Here is a 21,247-nt window from a genome sequence, read left to right as displayed (position 1 = left end):
GATGCAGAAACGCTGAGGAAAAAAATCCTGAGCATTTCTGCATCGTGGGCACATAGCCTAAGTGTGCAAATCACATATGTGCTCAGGATGGGAGTGAGGGGGAGGGGGCAAACTGAATTCTCGCCCTGGGTGCCAGAAAACCTAGATACACCTCTGTGCAGCGCTGCTCCACTCAAAGTGAAAGGAGCAGGCCTAAGTTCACTGCACAGCTGTGAATGTAAAACAATGGAAAGAGAAGCAGCACTTTAATTAATGGATATGTTATTTAGATATATGGTATACTGTCAAGTAAGATTTCATCTTTTGCAGCTTAAGACTATAATTTATATATTTGGGGGGGGTAGAAAGTTAATAAAAGTTTTACATGAATATCCCACTTCTTTTTAAACAACACTTATGCGTATGCTTTCTATCCACACCCTGGTTTGTGTGCACGCTCAGACAGAAGCAGACACAGTATTTTTTAATACATTTTTTACTGCAGAAAAGTTGCGATTCTGCACTTTAAAATACCATAGCATTTTTTTAAATGCTTTTTTCAGGTTTTTCATAGAGACCTAAAGGGGAAAAACACACAAAAAATGCACAGTTCAACAGCATCTTTAAATGCACAGTGGGCATGAATTTTTATGAAATCACATCTACTTGCCTTGAACTTTGCAAATTGTCTCTTCAGAGAGGAAGAGGACCAGAACTCTAGTGCCACCTACAGGAAGTAGCAATCCTAAAAGTCAATAGTGACCCTTTAACGAGCCTTATCACATGATTTAGGATATAAGCCAGAACCAGAAACTCAGTTTGCAGACACTGTGTTTCAGTGTACTGCCCCTCATCAGTGCAAAGTGTGAGTTCTAGTTTGGCTGGGTGAGAGGCGTCAGACCGGTGTCTAATTGGTAACATTTCTCCTTGTGGAGAGCGACATGTTAAGCATGTCACGGTGAGGAGACTTAAAAGTCTCCTCACCGCGACATGCTTAACATGTCACTCTCCGCAAGGAGAAATGTTACCTCTTAGATGCCTTGAACTTTAAAATGTAGCTGATTTTCTGCACAAAAATAAACACAACGGGAAAAAAAATAGCGTTTTCGCTAAGTGGGAACATGGCCTCAATAAATGCAATAATAGCAAAAGTGGGCTATACAAAATATAGCACAGATCTTTGTGTTTGTGCAGAATAAGAAGCACATAGGGCACAAAGAATAGAAGCGGAAGACGCAGAGAAAGCTAACAGAGCAATCAATAATAGAATGAGATGAAAGTCATGAGGCAGATGAGCACTGGAGGATGAAGACAAGTGGGTGTTTGCAAAAGAGCTACAAATGTTATATGTACAATATATACAGTATGTTTGCTATAAAGCTATATCTTTATATATAAAGATTAGTTTCTGTTGTCTGTTCTTTATGCACAGCCAAACGACTGGAGCAATTTGCGTCAAATTTGGCATATTGGTAAGTCATTTGCTTCCGAAGGTTTTAGACCAGGTTTCAGCTCTCTTAGACCTAGCGTTCTTGCAGAACACAAAAGCAAATATTACATTTTTCGGACAATGAGAAGCACCTTTTTCCCCCAAATTTGGGAGGAAAATGGAGGTGCGTCTTATAGTCCGAATGTAGCTTACCAGGGAAAGGGGCGCTGAAGTGGGGTTACAGGAGGCAGCAGTAGGGCCGCCCCTGCAGGAAGCCGGCTGCGGCAGGAATGGGGCTATGCTGCGGGCCCTGGGCTTGGAGGAGGGGGTGTACCAGCGGTGCGAGGCAGGAGCAGAGTTCCTGCTGCGCATATTGACCTTGCGGTGGGCTTCAGGAAAATGGCGCCGGTTGTGCAGATTTAGATCTCGGCTCAATGACGAGCTGACATCTCGATCTGCGCATGCGCTGCCATTTTACTCGAGACCACCAGGAGATCAATGTGCGCAGCGGGGACTCAGCTCCTGCTTTGCACCGATGGGACTCCCACTCCACCCAGCCCAGGGCTCGCAGCATCGCCCCATTCCTGCCACAGCCGGCTTCCTGCAGGGGCAACCCTGCACCCAGCCCAGGGCCTGCAGCATCGCCCCACTCCTGCTGTCAAATGATGTAAATGTGACCCTGCTCCATCCTCCACTGCTGCTGTTCCCTCCATCCCCCCCCCCCCCCCCGGTAAGCTGCATTCAGACTGTAAGAAGAGCCTGTGACACCTGACATGCCTGATCTTGATGACAGGTTAACAATTCTTTTTCTTCCTATTTTCCTCCTCTAAACTTGGGGTCCATCTTATGGTTTGATGCGTCTTATAGTCCAAAAAAACGGTAATTTATGGGCAAATGACTGGACTAACTTTCACCAAGTTTGCTACATAGGTAAAACTCGGGCACTCCTGCAGGACTTACACTGGGTTCCAGCTCTGTAGGACTTACTCGATATTTTCACATAAAAATGAAATGCAAAACCAAATATTAATTTAAATCTCTTTGAAACATAGCTAGAGAGATGTAAAATGTCTGTGCATAACAGCTCAGATATGTCGGCTTCATATCAGTAGCAAATGAAATATTTAACCACAAACACTAACAACAAACAGATTGTGCGAACCGGATAAATCTATTAGTAAAGTATAAATCTGTAGTAGCTGAAGTTGCACTTCTCTGACTATCTGTAAAAGAAAGTTTTTTTCCACTAGTATTTGCATACAAGAATAAGTCGTTCCATCGTATACTCGCTTGAATTGTCTGTAGCATATATATATATAATTTTCAGACAGACAATGGCATTATAGTCAAACAGAAAAGATGCTCCTAGATGCATCTAGATCATACATGTCAAACTCCGGCCCTTGGGCCAAATCTGGCCCGCAGGGTGGTTATATTTGGCCCCAGACACCAGAACTGCCACCCCTGTGTAAGGTCCATTACACTGTATGGAGGACTGTGGAGCCATTATACTGTATGGAGGACTGTGGGGCCATTATACTGTATGGAGGATTATGTAAGGTCCATTATACTGTATGGAGGACTGTGTGGGCCCATTATTCTGTATGGAGGACTATGTGGGCCCATTATACTGTATGGAGGACTGTGTGGGCCCATTATTCTGTATGGAGGACTATGTGGGGCCATTATACTGAATGGAGGACTATGTAAGGCCCATTATACTGTATGGAGGACTGTGGGTCCATTATACTTTATGGAGGACTATGTGGGGCCCATTATATTGAAGGGAGAATATATGAGGCCCATTATACTGTATGGAGGAGTATGTGGGGCCCATTATATTGAAGGGAGAATATATGAGGCCCATTATACTGTATGGAGGAGTATGTGGGGCCCATTATACTGTATACTGGTTGGTCCTTCACTTTGTCCAAGTTTTTAATTTTGTCCCTCTGTGTGTTTAAGTTTTACATCCCTGATCTACAGTAGATAGATGTAGATGTAGATGTACGTATCAATACAAATATAACCCACCTATAATTGTTTCTGTAGTTACCTACACTTTTTGACTCAATTTTATACCAAATCTGAGAGGAAAAAAAATTCTTTATGAAATTGGGGGCATAAGGAGGATGAGTATGGCCATAAAGGGATCTCTGGATATTCTATTGCAGCTCTATACAAATTTAAAGCTGAACCGAACCGTAATATGTTCATGTGCCTGAACTCTTACAAAACTTCATATTTTTGCTTGTCTTTGAGAAGAAATGTTAAAAATGTGTAAACTTACAAAGATTCAGACATGCAAGATCACAGAAACCACTTATCGCCATATTTCACACCTTTCACAACATAGCTGCGTTTTTTATAAATGATTCTGAATTATAGATATTGTAGGGATTCACGCTCTCTGGTAGCCGTCTGGAACATGAAGCCACAAAAGTTTTTTTTTCATATCATAAATGGAATAAAATTTATTTCCACTGGTTGCATAGTACCAAAACAAAACCATGAACAAAAAAAACCTAGACTTGTCCAGCTAAACTAAACAATGCCCTGCCTACTCAGCCTAGTTCTAGTCCTGGCTATTCAGGTGCACCTAATCAGGACCTGGAGTGCTAGGATTTTACCGTAGAACCCTAGCCTATCTGGCTACAATGCACAGTATAAATATATATATGTGTGTGTATATGTGTATAAAAATATATGCAGCCAATAGTTGTCTGTCCTCTAAAGTAATAAATATAGCTCGTTAATACTTACCAATTCCTAAGGCTATGTGCACATGCTGAGTATTTCCAGTAGACATTTCTGCACCAAAAACCAAGGTGTTGACAGGAAAAATGCAGCGGAAAATATGTGAATTTTTTAAGGAGTTTGTATGTTCTCCCCGTGTTTGTGTGGGTTTCCTCCGGGTTCTCCGGTTTCCTCCCACATTCCAAAGACATCCTGATATGGAATGTAGATTGTGAGCCCCAATGGGGACAGTGCCCATACTGTCTGTAAAGTGCTGTGTAATTAATGGCGCTATATAAGTGAGTAAAATAAATAAATAAAAAATGTGTTTTTAATTCTGTTTTTTTTTTGCCATTCATTTGAAGGGGTGAAAAACACGGCAAAAACAGTGAAAGAATTGACAGGCTGCGGATTTGGAGATAAAAAACACTTTGATGGCTAATATCTGCAAGGCAAAAATAAGCAGTGTGTGCATGAGATTTCACAAATCTCATTAACTTTGCTGGTACTGTAAAGTGCAATGTTTTTGACCCTTGAAAAACGTGCCGCAAAAATGCAGCATGTGAACAAGCCCTAATTTAGAAAGATTAGTTATTAACAGTCAATGAGGATATGGAATCTATAATAGCACTCCCAGCTTTGACCAAAAGTAATTTTGAGACATCAGGCAACTAAAATTATTACATTATTATTATTATTATTTAACAGCCTTCAGCTCGATCTCAAACCATGGCGACTTGATGGATGAACGCTGTGTAGGAAGATCGATCTTGTGCAAACCTAGGTCCACAAAGGTCTTCTCCGATAATCCCTACACAGGGTCCCACTAATTCCAGAAGGGTTTTGTAAAGCAATGGATCAGAGAAAGACGACCTCCATAATACAGCACGGGATGGAGTATGTCACCATTTATATTCTCACTGATTCTGTATGAATCTGGAATGAGAAACCTTCGTATGTCTCTCTATGGAACTTTTGTATATGAAGTAGGGATCACCGATTTCGAGTGATGTGGTATGTACAATAACATGGATCAATATTAGGGCATAATGTCTAGACAGTTCTCCTTTATGACTTTAAATGTCAGAAGTAAACCACTATATAGCTTGGGTCAGTGACCTGTATTCTATAGTTAACCTTGGCACATTCTTATCAGAGGAGCCAGAGATCCCATTCACATGACATTATTTGCAGGGATCTCATTCTGCACTGTTTGCGTCTGCTGATATTCCCGGGATTAGGTCAGTAAATCTTTTCTCTATTCACAAACAAACAATGGATTTTTTTGTTGAAGGTCTGGGAGAATCCAGCTTTTCAGCCCATTGACAATATACCAGGAGAATAACATCCCTGACTCATTCTAGGTTATCACCAAACATTACTGCCCTGCTTGTCCGGCTGCGGAAGTCATGACATAGTCCGGGAATACATTTATATGGTGACATAATTTAACAGTTTCCTGATAATGATAGCAAAAAATGTGATCTCACATGTAAAACAAAGTCATCTTTTCCAGTTGCAATAAAAGAATTTATAGTAAGAGTACAACTAAATACCTTCAAAGCTAAAAAAGGTGAGACTGGTTAAAAGCTGAAAAGTCCAGTGGGCGGAGCTCAGTGATGGACAGCTATCTTTGTATGCATGCTAATCATTAATAGCACCGCCTACTGGACCCCACGACTCAGAAAGAGCAATGAAAAATGATTAAATGGCAACTCTGAACATTTTTCCAAAAAACTATATATCACCAGCTCAACTCCTCCTGCTCTATAACACTGGCAGGTTGTTGCTTTTTTCAAAGTGTCAAGTTCCCTTTAATTTCAGAAACACATCATGTGGATAACATCAATTATACAAAAACATACTGCATACGTGAGAGTGTTACCCACCAGCCTTGAAGTTACTCTGTGGTTATCACACTCTTTCTCTATATAATTTACATGTCAAAAATAATAGCCCATCCAGATTTCAGTGCTGCAAAATCAGAAAAGGTCTATACATAAAAGTGGCAAAGGTTCATGAAAAAATGCAACCCCTTTAACTATTACTAGACTTGACCGTTGAAGAATGTAGGTTTAAATCTTTCTGAGAAAAAAATATTCTAGAATTATTCTATTCACAAGTCTTGGATGGTGTATAATGAGAAGTATGAAAATGGCAATAGAAGTGGCTAAAAATGCTAACCGAGCTGATAATAAGTCTGACTAAGAAGTAGCTAGCTTATCGTAGTCTTAATATCAAAGAGGATTTCAGGGCTGTGAAAAAAGTCTGCAGTTTACTCTATATTACTGCAGATTTCCGAATCGTGAAAGTGTGCGACTTGAACATGGTCACGATTCATTCACTTGCAGTGGGATCGTGACAGTGCGCACATTGCTCACGATTCAGCACTCTGCAGTCAGTGACTCCAAACTTTTCCGCCACGAAAAACTCTTCCGTTAGGTTTTCTTAAATCTGAATCAGTCTAATTGTAGCTAAACAAATCTGTTATCTACTTTGACCGTCCCCCTACCTCTCAAAACCACTGCATGCATAATATTTTTGGAAAGACCACTGAGATAGTGTTAATAAAATCTTTGACTTTTAAGGCATCCATATACATTATATGAAAGTCATCCAAAAGCACCAGTTGACTGGTTTGGCTGATTATCTAATGTGTACGGGGGCCTCCCGACTGTGAGATTGTGCAAGGAGACATAAGATTTCTGCAGATGGAATTTGACCGCCCGATCCTTTTGCTCGGCGAGGAGATAATCCGCTGCCAGTTGCTTTCTCATACAGAGCACAGCAATGCTTTGTCGAGACGAGCATTCTTGTGTTTGGGGGAGTTGGGAGAGATAGCTTTATGCTGCATAACAGTTCGGCAGACAGCTATCTCATGTGTTTGGCCAGCTTTAGGCTGCAAGAACATTTTTTTTTACATATTTTTGGCAAACACAAATAAAAAATGATTAAAAAAAATAAAAAACATATTACACTATAAATCAATCCACGGATATATTCTGAATATAAACACATAATGCACCTAGGCTGCAGTAATCATATTGCTTCATATACATTACATGGTCATATATTAGAAAGACTTGGGTATTCGTGTTACAATTAAGCTAAGCAGCAGTACTCAATGTCAAGCAGCAGCCGCAAAAGCAAACAAGTTTTTAGGGTGTATAAAAAAAAGAGATAACATTTCAGTGATCCCAACGTATTGTTATCCCTCTATTAATTACTTGTAAGGTCACATCTAGAATATGGGATCCAGTTTTTGGTTCCACATTTTAAATAGGATACTAGGAAAATAGAGTCAGTTCAAAGGAAGCTACTAGATTATTACATGTGATGGAAGGTCATTCCTATAACGAGAGGTTGAAAAAGTTGAGCTTGTTTAGCTTAGAAAAAAGACGTCTCAGAGGAGATCTCATTTACATGTATAAATATATGTGTGGTCAGTAGAAAGTACTGGCACATGACTCCTTCCAAAGTCCATATTAAGGACCAGGCACTCATTATGGGTGGAAGAAAGGCGATTCCGGCAGTTAAATATGAAAGGGTTCTTTACAGTCAGAGCAGTCAGACTGTGGAATGCCGACAACCAGAGGTAGTAATGGCCGACACTATAACAGGTTTTAAAAAAGGCCTGGATGCTTTTTCCACAACAAAGGATATTGTGGGTTATAAATAATCTAGCGATAGAGAACGTATAACTGGTGGAGAAAAGTAAAATTTGATGAACCTGTGTCTTTTCCCACCCTATGTAACTATGTAACATTGTGAAAATGCCACCCAACATGAACGCAATTTTTGCATGAAAACATAACATTTTGTAAAGCATGCATAAAAAATGTATATGTAGACCCAAGCGGAGTATGAGAAGGACATCAGAAGTGTAGGAGTCTAGCAGCTGAAGATGTGAAGAGCCCATATATGCTGCGTATGCTCATGCCCACATGCTTAATGTATATCTTCACATTTTCATGAATATTAAATACACCAAAAATATCTATGTTGTTCATATAACATGGAGTTCAGAGGAAGAAGAGGGAAAGCAAAACTTACCAGCCTTTAGTTCCCCTGGCATCTGTATACCCTTAACCCTTACACATAGGCAATCCATTCAAGGGTTAATTCCCATGTTGTACATTTATGGCATATTACCAGCAAACACCATGCACCTGCACCATTCAATTAATGAATATATGAATTCCACTATTGCTCTGGTTAGGCAGAGGTAAGTCACTATAGTTAGGGTCCATCCAATGAGGTCATCTTATTCCTGGCGGGTGACTTTTATTATAAAAAAAAGTGTTGACTAAGTACCGTACTTCTCGTTTTTTATGTATGTAACAATAGTTGAATTCATGTCTTCATTAACTGCTGCGCACAGTGTTTGCAAATAAGCCTGTATATTGGCCACGGCGCACATGCACCTGTGCTTTAAAGGGGTTGTCCAGCCTTAGGTTACAAGTCCGCAGTCAATCTACGTGACTGCAGACTTGTGAACCCTCACATCGTGCTGGTGCACTTCACACTGTGATGATTCTCTGATACCGAGAGCGGGCGGTTATGTGAGCGCAAATATGAGATTTAGATACTTTCGGCCACATTCCGACTAGACTTTTCCGACCTCGCTAAATACAGTTGCATTGTATGAGGCCACACCTATCTCGACAGCTTATGACTGCATGCATGCAAATCTTATACTTGCGGTCAAGCAGCCGCCACTCCCGAGGAATCCTGACAGTGGGCGCGATTTGTGTATTCACAAGTCTGCATTCACACAGAGTGACTCCAGACTTGTATCCTAAAGCCGGACAACCCCTTTAATTCACAATTATAGGAGTGATGGCCTTGTCCATATAATTTTTGCATTATGCCATAGATCTCAGGCAGGCATTGCCACGCCCTATCCCACCCTGGCTCTTCCCCAGCTCTGCCCACTGTGGCAGAGCTGGCCAAAAGTGTCGTGAACATGCCAATAATTGCAATTTTTTGCTCAACTTTGTGTTGAGCTAAACTTTTGAGACTTTTTAAAGTGTTTTACTCCAGAATATTAGCGGAAACACTGTGATGAATCGGGCCTATATGCTTTAGAGCAGAGGTCCCTAACCGCCGGTCCGCGGACCAGGACCGGGCCGTTGGGGTTTTTCAGCTGGTCCGCGGCACCGCCACAGACAATCACTAAACATTGACAGTGTGCTCTGGTCTGCGGTGGCTCAGAGCACACTGTGTGGGGTGGATGCTGCCCGCTGTTCTAGACTCCCGCAGGGTAGACCTGTAGAGGACCTGTGATGACATCAAGGTACATAACTGTGATGTCACCACAGGTCCTGAAGCAGGATGAAGCAGGGGCGGAACTACCGCCCGTGCAGCCGGTTCATTGAACGGGGGCCCGAGGGAGAGGGGGCCCCTCCAGCCTCCAGCAGGGCCGCCATCAGGGCATGACTGCCCTGACTCCAGTATGGGGCCCGGCCGGTAGGAGCCCCCTCGGAGCCCCCCTCTTGTGCGTCTCTCTCCTCATGGGGCCCCCGGCCCCATGCAAAGCGCCGGGTCCAGGACATCTCATAATTCCTCTGACTTCCGGTCATGTGACGGCGCCGTCACATGACCGGAAGGCAGGAGAACCTGGTGTCAGCGATTTGGACGAGCGCCAGGATTCTGCAGGGATCGCATGGGGGTAAGTATAACAAGTTTTATTTTTTTTAAATACAATTAACTAGGAGTGGGGGGAATGGGAGATGCACATGGGGGGAGGGGAGAGATGAGAGATGCACATGGGGGAGAGGAGAGATGAGAGATCCACATGGGGGGGAGGGGAGAGATGAGAGATGCACATGGGGGGGAGGGGAGAGATGAGAGATGCACATGGGGGGGAGGGGAGAGATGAGAGATGTACATGGGGGGGAGAGATGAGAGATGCACATGGGGGAGGGGAGAGATGAGAGATGCACATGGGGGAGGGGAGAGATGAGAGATGCACATGGGGGGGAGGGGAGAGATGAGAGATGCACATGGGGGGAGGGGAGAGATGAGAGATGCACATGGGGGGCAGGGGAGAGATGCACATGGGGGGAGGGGAGATATGAGAGATGCACATGGGGGGGAGGGGAGAGATGAGAGATGCACATGGGGGGAGGGGAGAGATGAGAGATGCACATGGGGGGGAGGGGAGAGATGAGAGATGCACGGGGGGGTGAGAGATGCACGGGGGGGATGAGAGATGCACGAGGGGGATGAGAGATGCACGGGGGGGGTGAGAGATGCACGGGGGGATGAGAGATGCACGGGGGGATGAGAGATGCACGGGGGGGTGAGAGATGCACGGAGGGGGGTGAGAGATGCACGGGGGGATGAGAGATGCACGGAGGGGATGAGAGATGCACGGGGGGTGGATGAGAGATGCACGGGGGGGTGAGAGATGCACGGAGGGGGATGAGAGATGCACGGAGGGGGATGAGAGATGCACGGAGGGGGGTGAGAGATGCACAGGGGGTGAGCTGCACATGGGGGGGTGAGAGATGCACATGGGGGGGTTATGTTTACATAACTTTGTTGCCTTATGAAGGGCGGGGGGGGGCCCCCAAAAATTTCTTGCACAGGGGCCCACTACAGTCTGTGTCCGCCCCTGGGATGAAGTAAATGCAGCTGAACAGCAGCTGTCAGGACAGCTGCCCTGTCCTGCTGCAGGGCGTGATGGGGCCTCAGTGATGCGGCTCCTGGCACAGCACATTATGTGGGGCTCCTGGCATAGCTCCTGGCGGGGACCTGGTCTACACTATATGATAAGTATGCACTAAACTCCAAATCCCTCCATTACCCCGCCCCCATATGACCAAAGCCCCGCCCACCCCACCCCCTCCTTGCTGGGCCATGGAAAAATGATCTTGCTTCAAGCCGGTCCCTGGTGCAAAAAAGGTTGGGGACCACTGCTTTAGAGCTTAATTAAAAAAAAAACAACAACAACAAACTTTGAATAGATCGACTACCTTTTATGAACAGAGGAACAAGTCATAGGAATAAGTATTGAAGTATTCATATCTGCTTTGATGCACTGTACAAAGTCAAAAAATATGATATATGGTATGATGTACTATATTACTGTACTGAGAGAGAGAGTCAAAGAAGAAGTTCTAATGGATACTCAAACCTTTGACAGCTACAATACATTGGTAGGATCCCAGGACACGTGCCTCCCATCATGCAGGGAATTTAAGGTGAGAATGTCCTCATCTGCTAGTCTGAAACCCAACACCTGGGGAGATGCAGGCAGGTTAGTGTGTAGGGAGAACGCACACATGGGTTACCGGTATTGTACACTGTGGGTATGTGCACACGTTAAGTATTTGCTGCAGACATTTCTGTGCCAAAATTTTTTTTTTATTGCCAGGATAAACCTTTCATAAAATACAAGTATTTTTGCAGGGTTTTTGATATGCATTTTTTTCCATGCATTAAAATGGGTAAAAATGCAGAAAGAATTGACAATTTGCAGATATAAAAATGCTTCTAATCTTACAGGAAAAAATAAGCAGAATGTGCATGGGATTTCAGAAATCCCATTCACTTTGCTGGTACTGTAAAATGTTGCGTTTTTCGCTAAGAAAAAAAAAACATTGGAAAAATACAGCAAAAATGCAACGTGTGAACATCCCTTTTGAAGGATTATATATCCTATGACAAAGTGGATTCTGGACACACAATACAATCATTTTAGGAATGAATATTAGTTTAGTGATCAAAAGTAAACCACCAGTAATGATGTGAGGTGTACAAGAGTCAGAGTTACTGCTGACATTGACAAAAGTTTTTTTGTAATTTAATGTGAATTCTAATAATGTAAACAACTGTCAGACACGACAAAGAGATCACAATGATGGCGTCCGGAGCTTAACCCTTCTGCTAAAGTGAAGAAAAAACAAGTCTAAATGTGGACTTGATGTAATGTAGACATGCACATCGAACTCACTGAAACTCAGTGCATTGAATCAGAACATTAGTAACACTTGCCGGGTTCTCATTTATTGCATTGAGAAGACACAGTGCATGTGACAGCCCTGCATGTAGGTCAATGCTCGGACTTTGTCCTGGACGTTGGTTGAAGACCCAGCTTCTCACCGGTGTAGCCCTTATGTCATATGTAAATATGACATAACGGTAATGTAATAACTTTAATGCTTCTCTATTAATAATTGAGGCAATGCCATGTTTCAGGAACCTTCATAGTGATTGTGACGTGAGCAGCCTGGCAATGGGAACTGACATTTTATGATAACGCACTTCTCCCTTATTGTTGTTTCAAGGGCAAGACAGAAGAACCAAAAGAAATTACAGAAGCTGTACATGTTCCTGTTGTGTTTAGGAGAATTGGGAACGGAGCTGTATATCTTGAGACTAACGTTGGCCGAACCCGCCGATAATGGCATTATTAGCCGACAGTCTTCTGTATATTGGGCCTCCCAACTGTCCCTCAACAGACGATGTCGGGGTACAGAAGGGTCCATCATATCCGACTCTGGACTGCAGATCTTTTGTTCTCCAGGATATAAGTTGGCGCCAGGAATCTGGCAGTGGCCGAGCAAAGGCTCCTCTGCACGGGGAAGTAGGAAGACAATGATTGGCCAAAATATTGTCCGGGAGACATCTATCTATTGGGTATAATGGGCTTAAATGTGCTTTTACATGGGCAGATAACAAGCAATGATAAACGATATAGGAAGTTTCTCATTAAAGGGAATCTGTCACCAAGTTTTTGCTACCCCATGTGGAAGCAGCATGATCTAGGGGCTGATGCCCTGATTCCAGTGATATATCACTTACTGGTCTGCATGTTAATATTTTGATAATATCCCAGTTTTATATGACGCAGAGCTACAAGTTTTCTGAATGGTTATCTTTGTATAACCACGCCCACATCACTGATTGGCAGCTTTCTGTGTACACTGTGCATAGGCAGAAAGATGCCAATCAGTGGTGGGGGTGGTGTTATAAAGAGCTCATGCATATGGAGACTACATGGCAGTAGGTTTCCTAGTCCTCTAGTGCTGATAAAACTTTTATCAAAACTGCAGCGAGCAGCCCAGTAAGTGACACTTCGCTGGAATCAGGATCTCTGCCCCTACATCGTACAGCTCTTGGATTAGTTGGCAAAAATCTGGTGACAGATTCCCTTTAAACAGAGCATGTAATGTAAACATGGCCCAAGCTGTGAAAATGTCAGTTTGTAATTTTACTTCAAGATAAGTTTGAATGGCTGAAATCTGTTTTGTAAATTTATTTTGTAGATCGATATTCAAATGTGTCATTTATAAATGTCATTGTGGGACATATGTACATTATCACAGTATATAGTACACGTGTAACCTTTAGCAATTGCATAAATGCCAGTAGGAAAGGGGGCCAACTGCAAACTCAAAGGAGTTTTCTAAGCTGAAGGGAAATATCTGCAGTCACGCTATGCTACTGCAGGTTGCCAAATCTCGACAGTGCGCAATGTGTCACTGTCAGGATTCCCCTCTATTTCTAGCATAAGTGGGCGGTCACATCATGGCAAGTATGCTTTCTTGCCATCACAAGCTGACTAGATTCTCATCCACTTTTCTAAATAGTGCTATAGGAAAAAGCGGAAGAGAATATACTTGGCGTGTGATTGCAAGTATGTAAATCGCACACTTACAATCATGTGCCTGCACACTCGGACTGCACGGCAAAAAATATTTTTTTGGGCACCAAAATGCATGGAAAGGCAGATATTGTACAATCATGTCAGTGATCAGTAGTTTGCAGCCTTACCTGACAATTTTCCTGGATTCTGCTTTCTTTCGTTGACTTTGGGATGGTGACGATACCGTTCTAAAAAGTATAAAAAATATTACAACCAACGTGTATCTATGCACGTCCCTTGCAATACCGAGTGTGTAACGTCATCATCATATCCGACACTAGTTTCTTTTGAGTGTATTTATATATGATCACACAACTCCACAACATAGATGCACTATGACACAATAAAGATGCCGGAGGACTAGAGTTGGTGTGAATACATTCACACGGCCCGGTCCAGGTCATTATTATAGGAGAACTTCTTCCTATGGCCCGGCATCCGCAGCTCTTCTATTAATTAGCTGGGGGAAAAAGTCGCGGGAAGGGTAAGGTAATTCTCAGGGCTGACATCACCGAGCTGGCAGCTGGACTGGGTCCTGCAAATCGACTTGCACCAACTCTAGTTGGGACATAGATTTTAATGTTTTTTTTCATCCATAACATCAATAAGATAAGTAAATGTTGTAATTAAAGACAAACGATTGTTTATTTTATCATAAATCAGGAGTACTTGTGGAAATAAGCAACTTTGTAATATTTCTTATCAGTTAAATTTGCTTCTTTCTCTTAAAGGACTGATCTTTCATTCTTAATATTCTCAATTCACAATCAAAATCTGTCTTCCATAAACACAGACTTCTCCATTACAAACATAGGAGATGGCAGCTAGTGCTCATAATGTTCTATGGAGAGGGGAGGAGCTGGAGGCAGACACAGACATTCTGCTGCAAGTTCTCCTGTGACTACAGTGACACTTTGTATATGTCCATGTTCTATACACCCGTGTGACCTACTGACTAATATTAACTTTGTATTTAGGTCATTATGTCTTAGTATTTGTAAGCCAAATCCAATATAGGTCCAAAACATGACAGAGGTGCATTTCATTATAGTTTTTCCTTGTTTATGCTTCTATTCCTAACTATAATTACTGTGGCTATAGTTATGGTTAATTATTACTGCTGCAAAGCACTGCCATGTGTAAAAATGGCTTTTGCTAACATATCTTGCTTTATGACAGATCTTAAAGGGAACCTATCACTTGATTCATGCTGGGCAAACCGTGGCCAGCATGATTCAAGGCCTGGCTGCATAATTGCAGCTAGGAATATTATTCTCTGAAGAGCTCTAGCTTTAAAAAAAAAAAAAAATCATGCTTTAAAGATCCGTCCGGAAGAGATGAGATGAGCCTTCTGCGGCTCTTGGCCATTCTGATGCAGCTTCTGCCCATCCTGCAGTGGTTCCTGCCCATCCTGCTGCTGTTCCTATCCATTCTACTGTGGCTTCTGCCCATCCTGCTGCGGTTCCTGCCCATCCTGCTGCAGTTCCTACCCATCCTGCTGCGGCTCCTGCCCATCCTGCTGCGGCTCCTGCCCATCCTGCTGCGGCTCCTGCCCATCCTGTTGAGCTCCTGCCCATCCTGTTGTGGTTCCTGCCCATCCTGCTGCGACTCCTGCCCATCCTGTTGCGGTTCCTGCCCATCCTGCTGTGGTTCCTGCCCATCCTGCTGCGGCTCCTGCCCATCTGCTGTGGTTCCTGCCCATCCTGCTGCACCTCCTGCCCATTCTGCTATGGCTCCTGCCCATCCAACTGTGGCTCTTGCCCATCCTGCTGCGGCTTCTGCCCATCCTGCTGCTGCTCCTGCCCATCCTGCTGCGGCTCCTCCCCATCCTGATGCGGCTCCTGCACATCTTGCTACGGCACTTGCCCATCCTTATGCGGCTCCTGCCCATCCTGCTGCGGCTCCTTCCCATCCTGATGTGGCTCCTGCACATCTTGCTGCGGCACTTGCCCATCCTGATGCGGCTCCTGCCCTTCCTGCTGTGGCACCTGCCCATCCTGCTGTGGCTCCTGCCCATCCTGCCCCAGCTTCTGCCCATCCTGTTGTGGCTCCTGCCCATCCTGGTGCGGCTCCTGCTCATCCTGCTGTGGCTCCTGTCCATCCTGATGCGGCTCCTGCCCATCCGGCTACGGCTCCTGCATATCCTGCCCCAGCTTCTGCCCATCCTGCTGTGGCTCCTGCCCATCTTGCTGCGGCTCCTGCCCATCCTGCTGTGGCTCCTGCCAATCCTGCTGCAGCTCCTGCCCATCCTGCTGCGGCTCCGGCCCATCCTGATGCGGCTCCTGCACATCCTGATGCGGTACTTGCCCATCTTGCTGCGGCGCCTGCCCATCCTGCTGCGGCTCCTGCCCATCCTGCTGTGGCTCCTGCCCTTCCTGCTGCGGCTCCTGCCCATCTTGCTGCGGCTCCTGCCCATGCTGATGCACGCGATTCACAAGTCTCTCCAGGGTGTCCATAGGGAGAGACTTGTCAATCACCGGGAGCAGGGCAGGGATAAGCCGGCTGAGGGCTCAGCTCCTCTCTCTTGGCCAGATCTTTAGACTATATTTTCTCTGACACACCCCAGCATTTGTGCAGCCAGGCTCTGACCAATGCTGCCCACGGTTTGGAGAGCATGAACCAAGGGAAAGACACCTGCATGACGGAAAGTCAGAGACTCCTGGGAGGAATCTAAATTCATTTTCTCCAGTTGGCCGCACTTTCAGTACAGTGGCTGGGTATCTTTTTAATACTATTAACCTGCTGATTAATCCTATGTGTGCTGGATAATAGCATTATCTGTCCTGACAGGTTCCCTTTAAACAATGGGTCATATTCTGATAATTCCCTTTAACAACCTAAAATCATCCAAGGATCTGAGACACATTATGGAGCAAATTCCCCAATGTGTTTAGACCAGGTATTACTTATTATAAGTCTGAAAATACATCTTCTGACACATATGAAGAATGTGTAGGGAAAAGTTGGAGGGGCTTCAGAGTTTTCCAACCCTTTTCTAAGTTTGCGATATGGTTCACCATTTGTACAGTTATAATAAATATTAATTTGATACAGGGTAAACTATTTAGGTCAAGTGCCACAGCAAAAATTACCCATAAACCTGTAAATACAATAAACACACTGTAACGGGTCTGGGACTCGGAACCTCTGAGCAACTTATACAAGGGGGCAGTCCTTGTAAGGAAGCGGGTGGCGACCAGGGAAGACAGGCAGGCAGTCACAGCAAGTGACCGGGACAGTCTCTGGGTAAACGGGCAGGAGGTCACGGCAAGTGACCGGGGCAGTCTCTGGGTAAACGGGCAGGAGGTCACGGCAAGTGACCGGGGCAGTCTCTGGGTAAACGGGCAGGTACGACATGTGACGGCGGAGCCTCCAGGTAGGCTAACAGGCAGGTAGCAGATGAGCGCTCCCAGGTGAGCGGGTAAGCTGGTCCATAGACAGACTGACAGGTGTCGGAAGGCAGACCGTCGGACCTCAGGCTAGCAAGCAGGAAAGCGGATGACAGGCAGGAATCAGGCAGCAAACTGGCAGGCAACTGGCAGGCAGCTGGCAGGCAACTGGCAGGTAACAGGCAGGTAACAGGCAGGTAACTGGCAGGTAACTGGCAGGCAACTGGCAGGTAACAGGCAACGGGACCTGAGGGCTGAAGCAGAGTAGTGAACAGTGCAACAACATTGCTCGGGCACCTCCATTTTGGAGGAGGTGCCTTATATATGGAGGGATCCTCCGGCCATTGGCCGGGGACTCCTTAGGGCGACGCGCACGGCCCCTTTAAGAGAGGGGGAGCGCGCGCGCGCGCCCTAAGCACAGTGACCGGGGGAGAGCGGGCGCTGCAAGCAGAGCGGGAGGAAGCCGCCGGGCACGGAGCAGAGAGGTGAGGGGAACAGCGTCCCTGCCTAGCAGGAGGCAGGGATGCCAACGCTACAGTACCCCCCCTCCTTTAGGCCCCCCCTTTTTTAGGCCAGACAGAAATTTAGCAAGGATGAGAGGGGCATGGATGTTCTCCCGGGGCTCCCACGTTCTCTCCTCAGGACCAAACCCCTTCCAATCTACCAGAAAAAAGGTTTTTCCTCTTACCCTTTTGGTGGCCAGAATGTTCTCTACCTCAAACTCGTCTTCAGCAGAAACCGGAGCAGGAGGCGTACCTGTAGACTTGGAAAAGGAGTTAAGTACCACGGGTTTGAGAAGAGATACATGGAAGGAGTTAGGGATCCGTAAGTTGGCCGGGAGTTTCAATTTATAGGCCACCGGGTTGATCTGTTTGATAACCTCTAGTGGGCCGATGAACCGAGGCCCTAACTTATAGGAAGGAATCTTGAGCCGGACATATTTGGATGAGAGCCAGACTTTACCTCCGGGACGGAATTGTGGAGGATCCAGGCGTTTTTTGTCGGCGTGTCTCTTCATCCGCTCGGACGACTGAAGGAGTGCGGATCGGGTACTCTCCCAAATGGAGGAAAATTTGCTAACGAGAGATTCCGCGGCCGGGTTGTCCACAGAGGTGGAGACAGGAAAAGGGATCCAAGGATGCTGACCGAAGACTACAAAAAACGGGGATTTAGAAGAAGATTCGCTCTCGTGATTGTTGTAAGAGAACTCGGCCCATGGTAGGAGATCCACCCAGTCTGAATGGTGGGCATTAACGAAGTGCCGGAGGTAACTGGTCAAATTCTGATTGATGCGCTCCACTTGACCATTGGACTGCGGGTGGTAAGCGGAGGAGAAGTCCAGGGTGACGTAGAGCAGTTTACATGTGGCTCTCCAGAAGCGTGAGGTGAACTGAACCCCACGATCCGACACGATGTGGAGAGGCAGACCATGGAGACGGAAGATGTGGCGGATAAAGTCTTTAGCTAGCTCGGGAGCAGACGGGAGGCCTGGCAGGGGAATAAAATGGGCCATTTTGGAAAAGCGGTCAGCGACCACCCAAATGACCGTACAACCGGTAGAGACGGGAAGATCTGTTATGAAGTCCATAGCTATATGTTGCCACGGGGCAGCAGGCACAGGCAGAGGAAGGAGGCGGCCGGCAGGCAGGTGTCTAGGAACTTTGTTGCGGGCGCAGGACACACAAGCAGAAACAAAGTCAATTACATCCTTGTGCAGGGTAGGCCACCAGTAGTGCCGGGTAATAAGCTGGAGGGTCTTTTTCTGACCGGCGTGCCCAGCTAGCTTAGACGAGTGACCCCAGTGTAGAATCTTCTCCCGATCGGACTCAGTTACGAACGTCTTACCGGGAGGGAGACGATTTAGGCCCACGGGGGCTACCTGCATTACTCTGGCGGGATCGATGATATGTTTAGGCTCCTCCTCAAGATCAGACACCAGAAAGGATCGGGACAGGGCGTCAGCTTTGATGTTTTTGTCAGCCGGACGAAAATGAAGAATGAAATCAAAGCGGGCAAAAAACAAAGACCACCGGGCTTGGCGCGGGTTAAGTCTCTGGGCGCTCTGGAGATATGCCAAGTTCTTGTGGTCAGTGTAAATTATTACCGGGTGGAGAGCCCCCTCGAGCAGGTAACGCCACTCCTCCAGTGCCATCTTAATGGCCAACAATTCTCGGTCTCCTATAGAATAATTGCGCTCAGAAGAGGAGAAAAGTTTGGAGAAAAAGCCGCAGGTTACCTTTCTTCCGGAAGAAGATTTTTGGGTAAGTACCGCCCCAGCTCCGGAGGAGGAGGCGTCAACTTCTAGGAAGAATTGTTTGTTGCCGTCCGGACGATGCAGCACCGAGGCGGAGAGGAAGGCCTGTTTTAAGGAAAGAAATGCCTCCTCTGCTTCGGGCGGCCATTCTCTGGGGTTCGTACCTTTACGGGTGAGAGCAGAGATAGGGGCGGTCCGGGAAGAGAAGTGCGGTATGAACAGGCGGTAATAGTTGGCAAAGCCCAGGAACCGCTGAATAGCCTTCAACCCCTCTGGTCGGGGCCACTTCTGGATGGCAGACAGTTTCTCTGGATCCATTTGTAGACCTATCTGAGAGATTATGTAGCCCAGAAATGGAAGAGAGGTCTGCTCAAAGATGCACTTCTCATATTTAGCGTAGAGGTGGTTCTGCCTGAGCCTGAACAGGACCTGACGAACGTCCCTCCGGTGAGTAGGAAGATCCGGAGAGAAGACCAAGATATCGTCCAGGTACACCACCACGCAGGAGTAGAGAAGATCACGGAAGATGTCATTGACCAACTCTTGAAAGACGGCAGGAGCGTTACAGAGACCGAAGGGCATCACAAGGTACTCATAGTGGCCGTCCCGGGTATTGAATGCCGTCTTCCACTCATCTCCCTGACGGATACGGACCAGGTTATATGCCCCACGGAGATCCAGTTTGGTGAAGATTCTAGCCCCCCTCAGACGGTCAAATAATTCAGAAATAAGCAGAAGGGGGTATTTATTCTTCACAGTATTCTGGTTTAGGCCTCTATAGTCTATACATGGACGGAGTGAGCCGTCCTTCTTTTTGACAAAGAAGAAGCCTGCTCCCGCCGGGGAGGTAGATTTCCGGATAAATCCCCGGGCCAGGTTCTCCTCAATATATTCAGACATGGACCGGGTTTCAGCAGCGGACAAAGGGTAGATTCGCCCACGGGGAGGAGTAGAGCCGGGCATCAGGTCGATTGGGCAGTCGTATGGTCTATGAGGAGGTAAAGTCTCTGCCTCTTTTTTATTGAAGACATCCGCATAAGACCAATAGGGAACCGGAAGACCGGGCAGATTGGCTGGGGTAGGAGAAGGACGGGCAGGACGAACGGGAACTAGACAAGTCTTATGGCAGTCCTGTCCCCAGCGAAGGACCTCTCCGGTCTGCCAGTCAAGCACGGGTGCATGTCTCTGGAGCCAAGGCAGGCCAAGCAAGAGGGCGTGAGAGAGTCCAGGCAGAACATGAAAGGAGATGCTCTCAGAATGCAGCATTCCCACCTGTAGAGTCAGAGATTCGGTGATGAGTTGGATGGGATGTGGTAAGAGGCCCCCATCCACGGCGGCGACAGATAAAGGTACGGCCAGGGGTTTGGTGGGAATGTGGTATTTTTCTACCAGGGATTGAGAGATGAGATTTCCAGCAGCTCCAGAGTCAAGTTGAGCCAGTTCAAAATAGCGGTTCTCTCCGCAGAAGATAGAAACAGACAGCATCAGGGATGGAGAGGGTTTAATTTTGTCTAGGGCGACCTCTCTGAGCGATCCTAGACACAGGCGTTTCCCGAACTCTCAGGGCAGGAACGCATCCGGTGCTCCTTACTGCCACAGTAGAAACAGCTCCCCTCGGCACGACGTAAGTCTTGACGGGTCTTGACCATCTTGGTCTGGTCGACCTGTATAGGCTCAGGTGAATGTGCCTGGAGAGTGACGGGTCTCTGGAAGGTAGGGACTAGACGTGGATTCCTCCTCTCACGGGTGACCTCCCTAGCGCGCTCCTGGAATCGGATGTCAATCCGGGTGGCAAGTGTAATCAA

General features: G+C 46.1%; 1 protein-coding gene across 3 annotated transcripts in view; it reads right to left on the bottom strand.

Moving 5' to 3' along the window:
- LOC141156641 (uncharacterized oxidoreductase ZK1290.5-like) overlaps positions 1-21,247 on the bottom strand; it is a 199,732-nt gene that overhangs the window by 34,103 nt on the left and 144,382 nt on the right. For 2 of the 3 annotated variants that reach the window (XM_073642832.1, XM_073642834.1), the window contains one exon: positions 13,928-13,987. In XM_073642832.1, the coding sequence (XP_073498933.1) occupies positions 13,928-13,987 (60 nt within the window). Of the gene's footprint in view, positions 1-11,285; positions 11,391-13,927; positions 13,988-21,247 lie in introns of all 3 variants that reach the window. The other variant, XM_073642833.1, reaches the window with a different exon arrangement.

This window comes from Phyllobates terribilis, unplaced genomic scaffold (genome assembly GCF_046119375.1).
Source record: "Phyllobates terribilis strain yellow unplaced genomic scaffold, ASM4611937v1 Scaffold_8__6_contigs__length_399053987, whole genome shotgun sequence".
NCBI classification, from domain to species: domain Eukaryota; kingdom Metazoa; phylum Chordata; class Amphibia; order Anura; family Dendrobatidae; genus Phyllobates; species Phyllobates terribilis.
The sequence above is the reverse complement of the archived record's forward strand: the minus strand, read 5'-3'. Positions and strand labels throughout refer to the sequence as shown.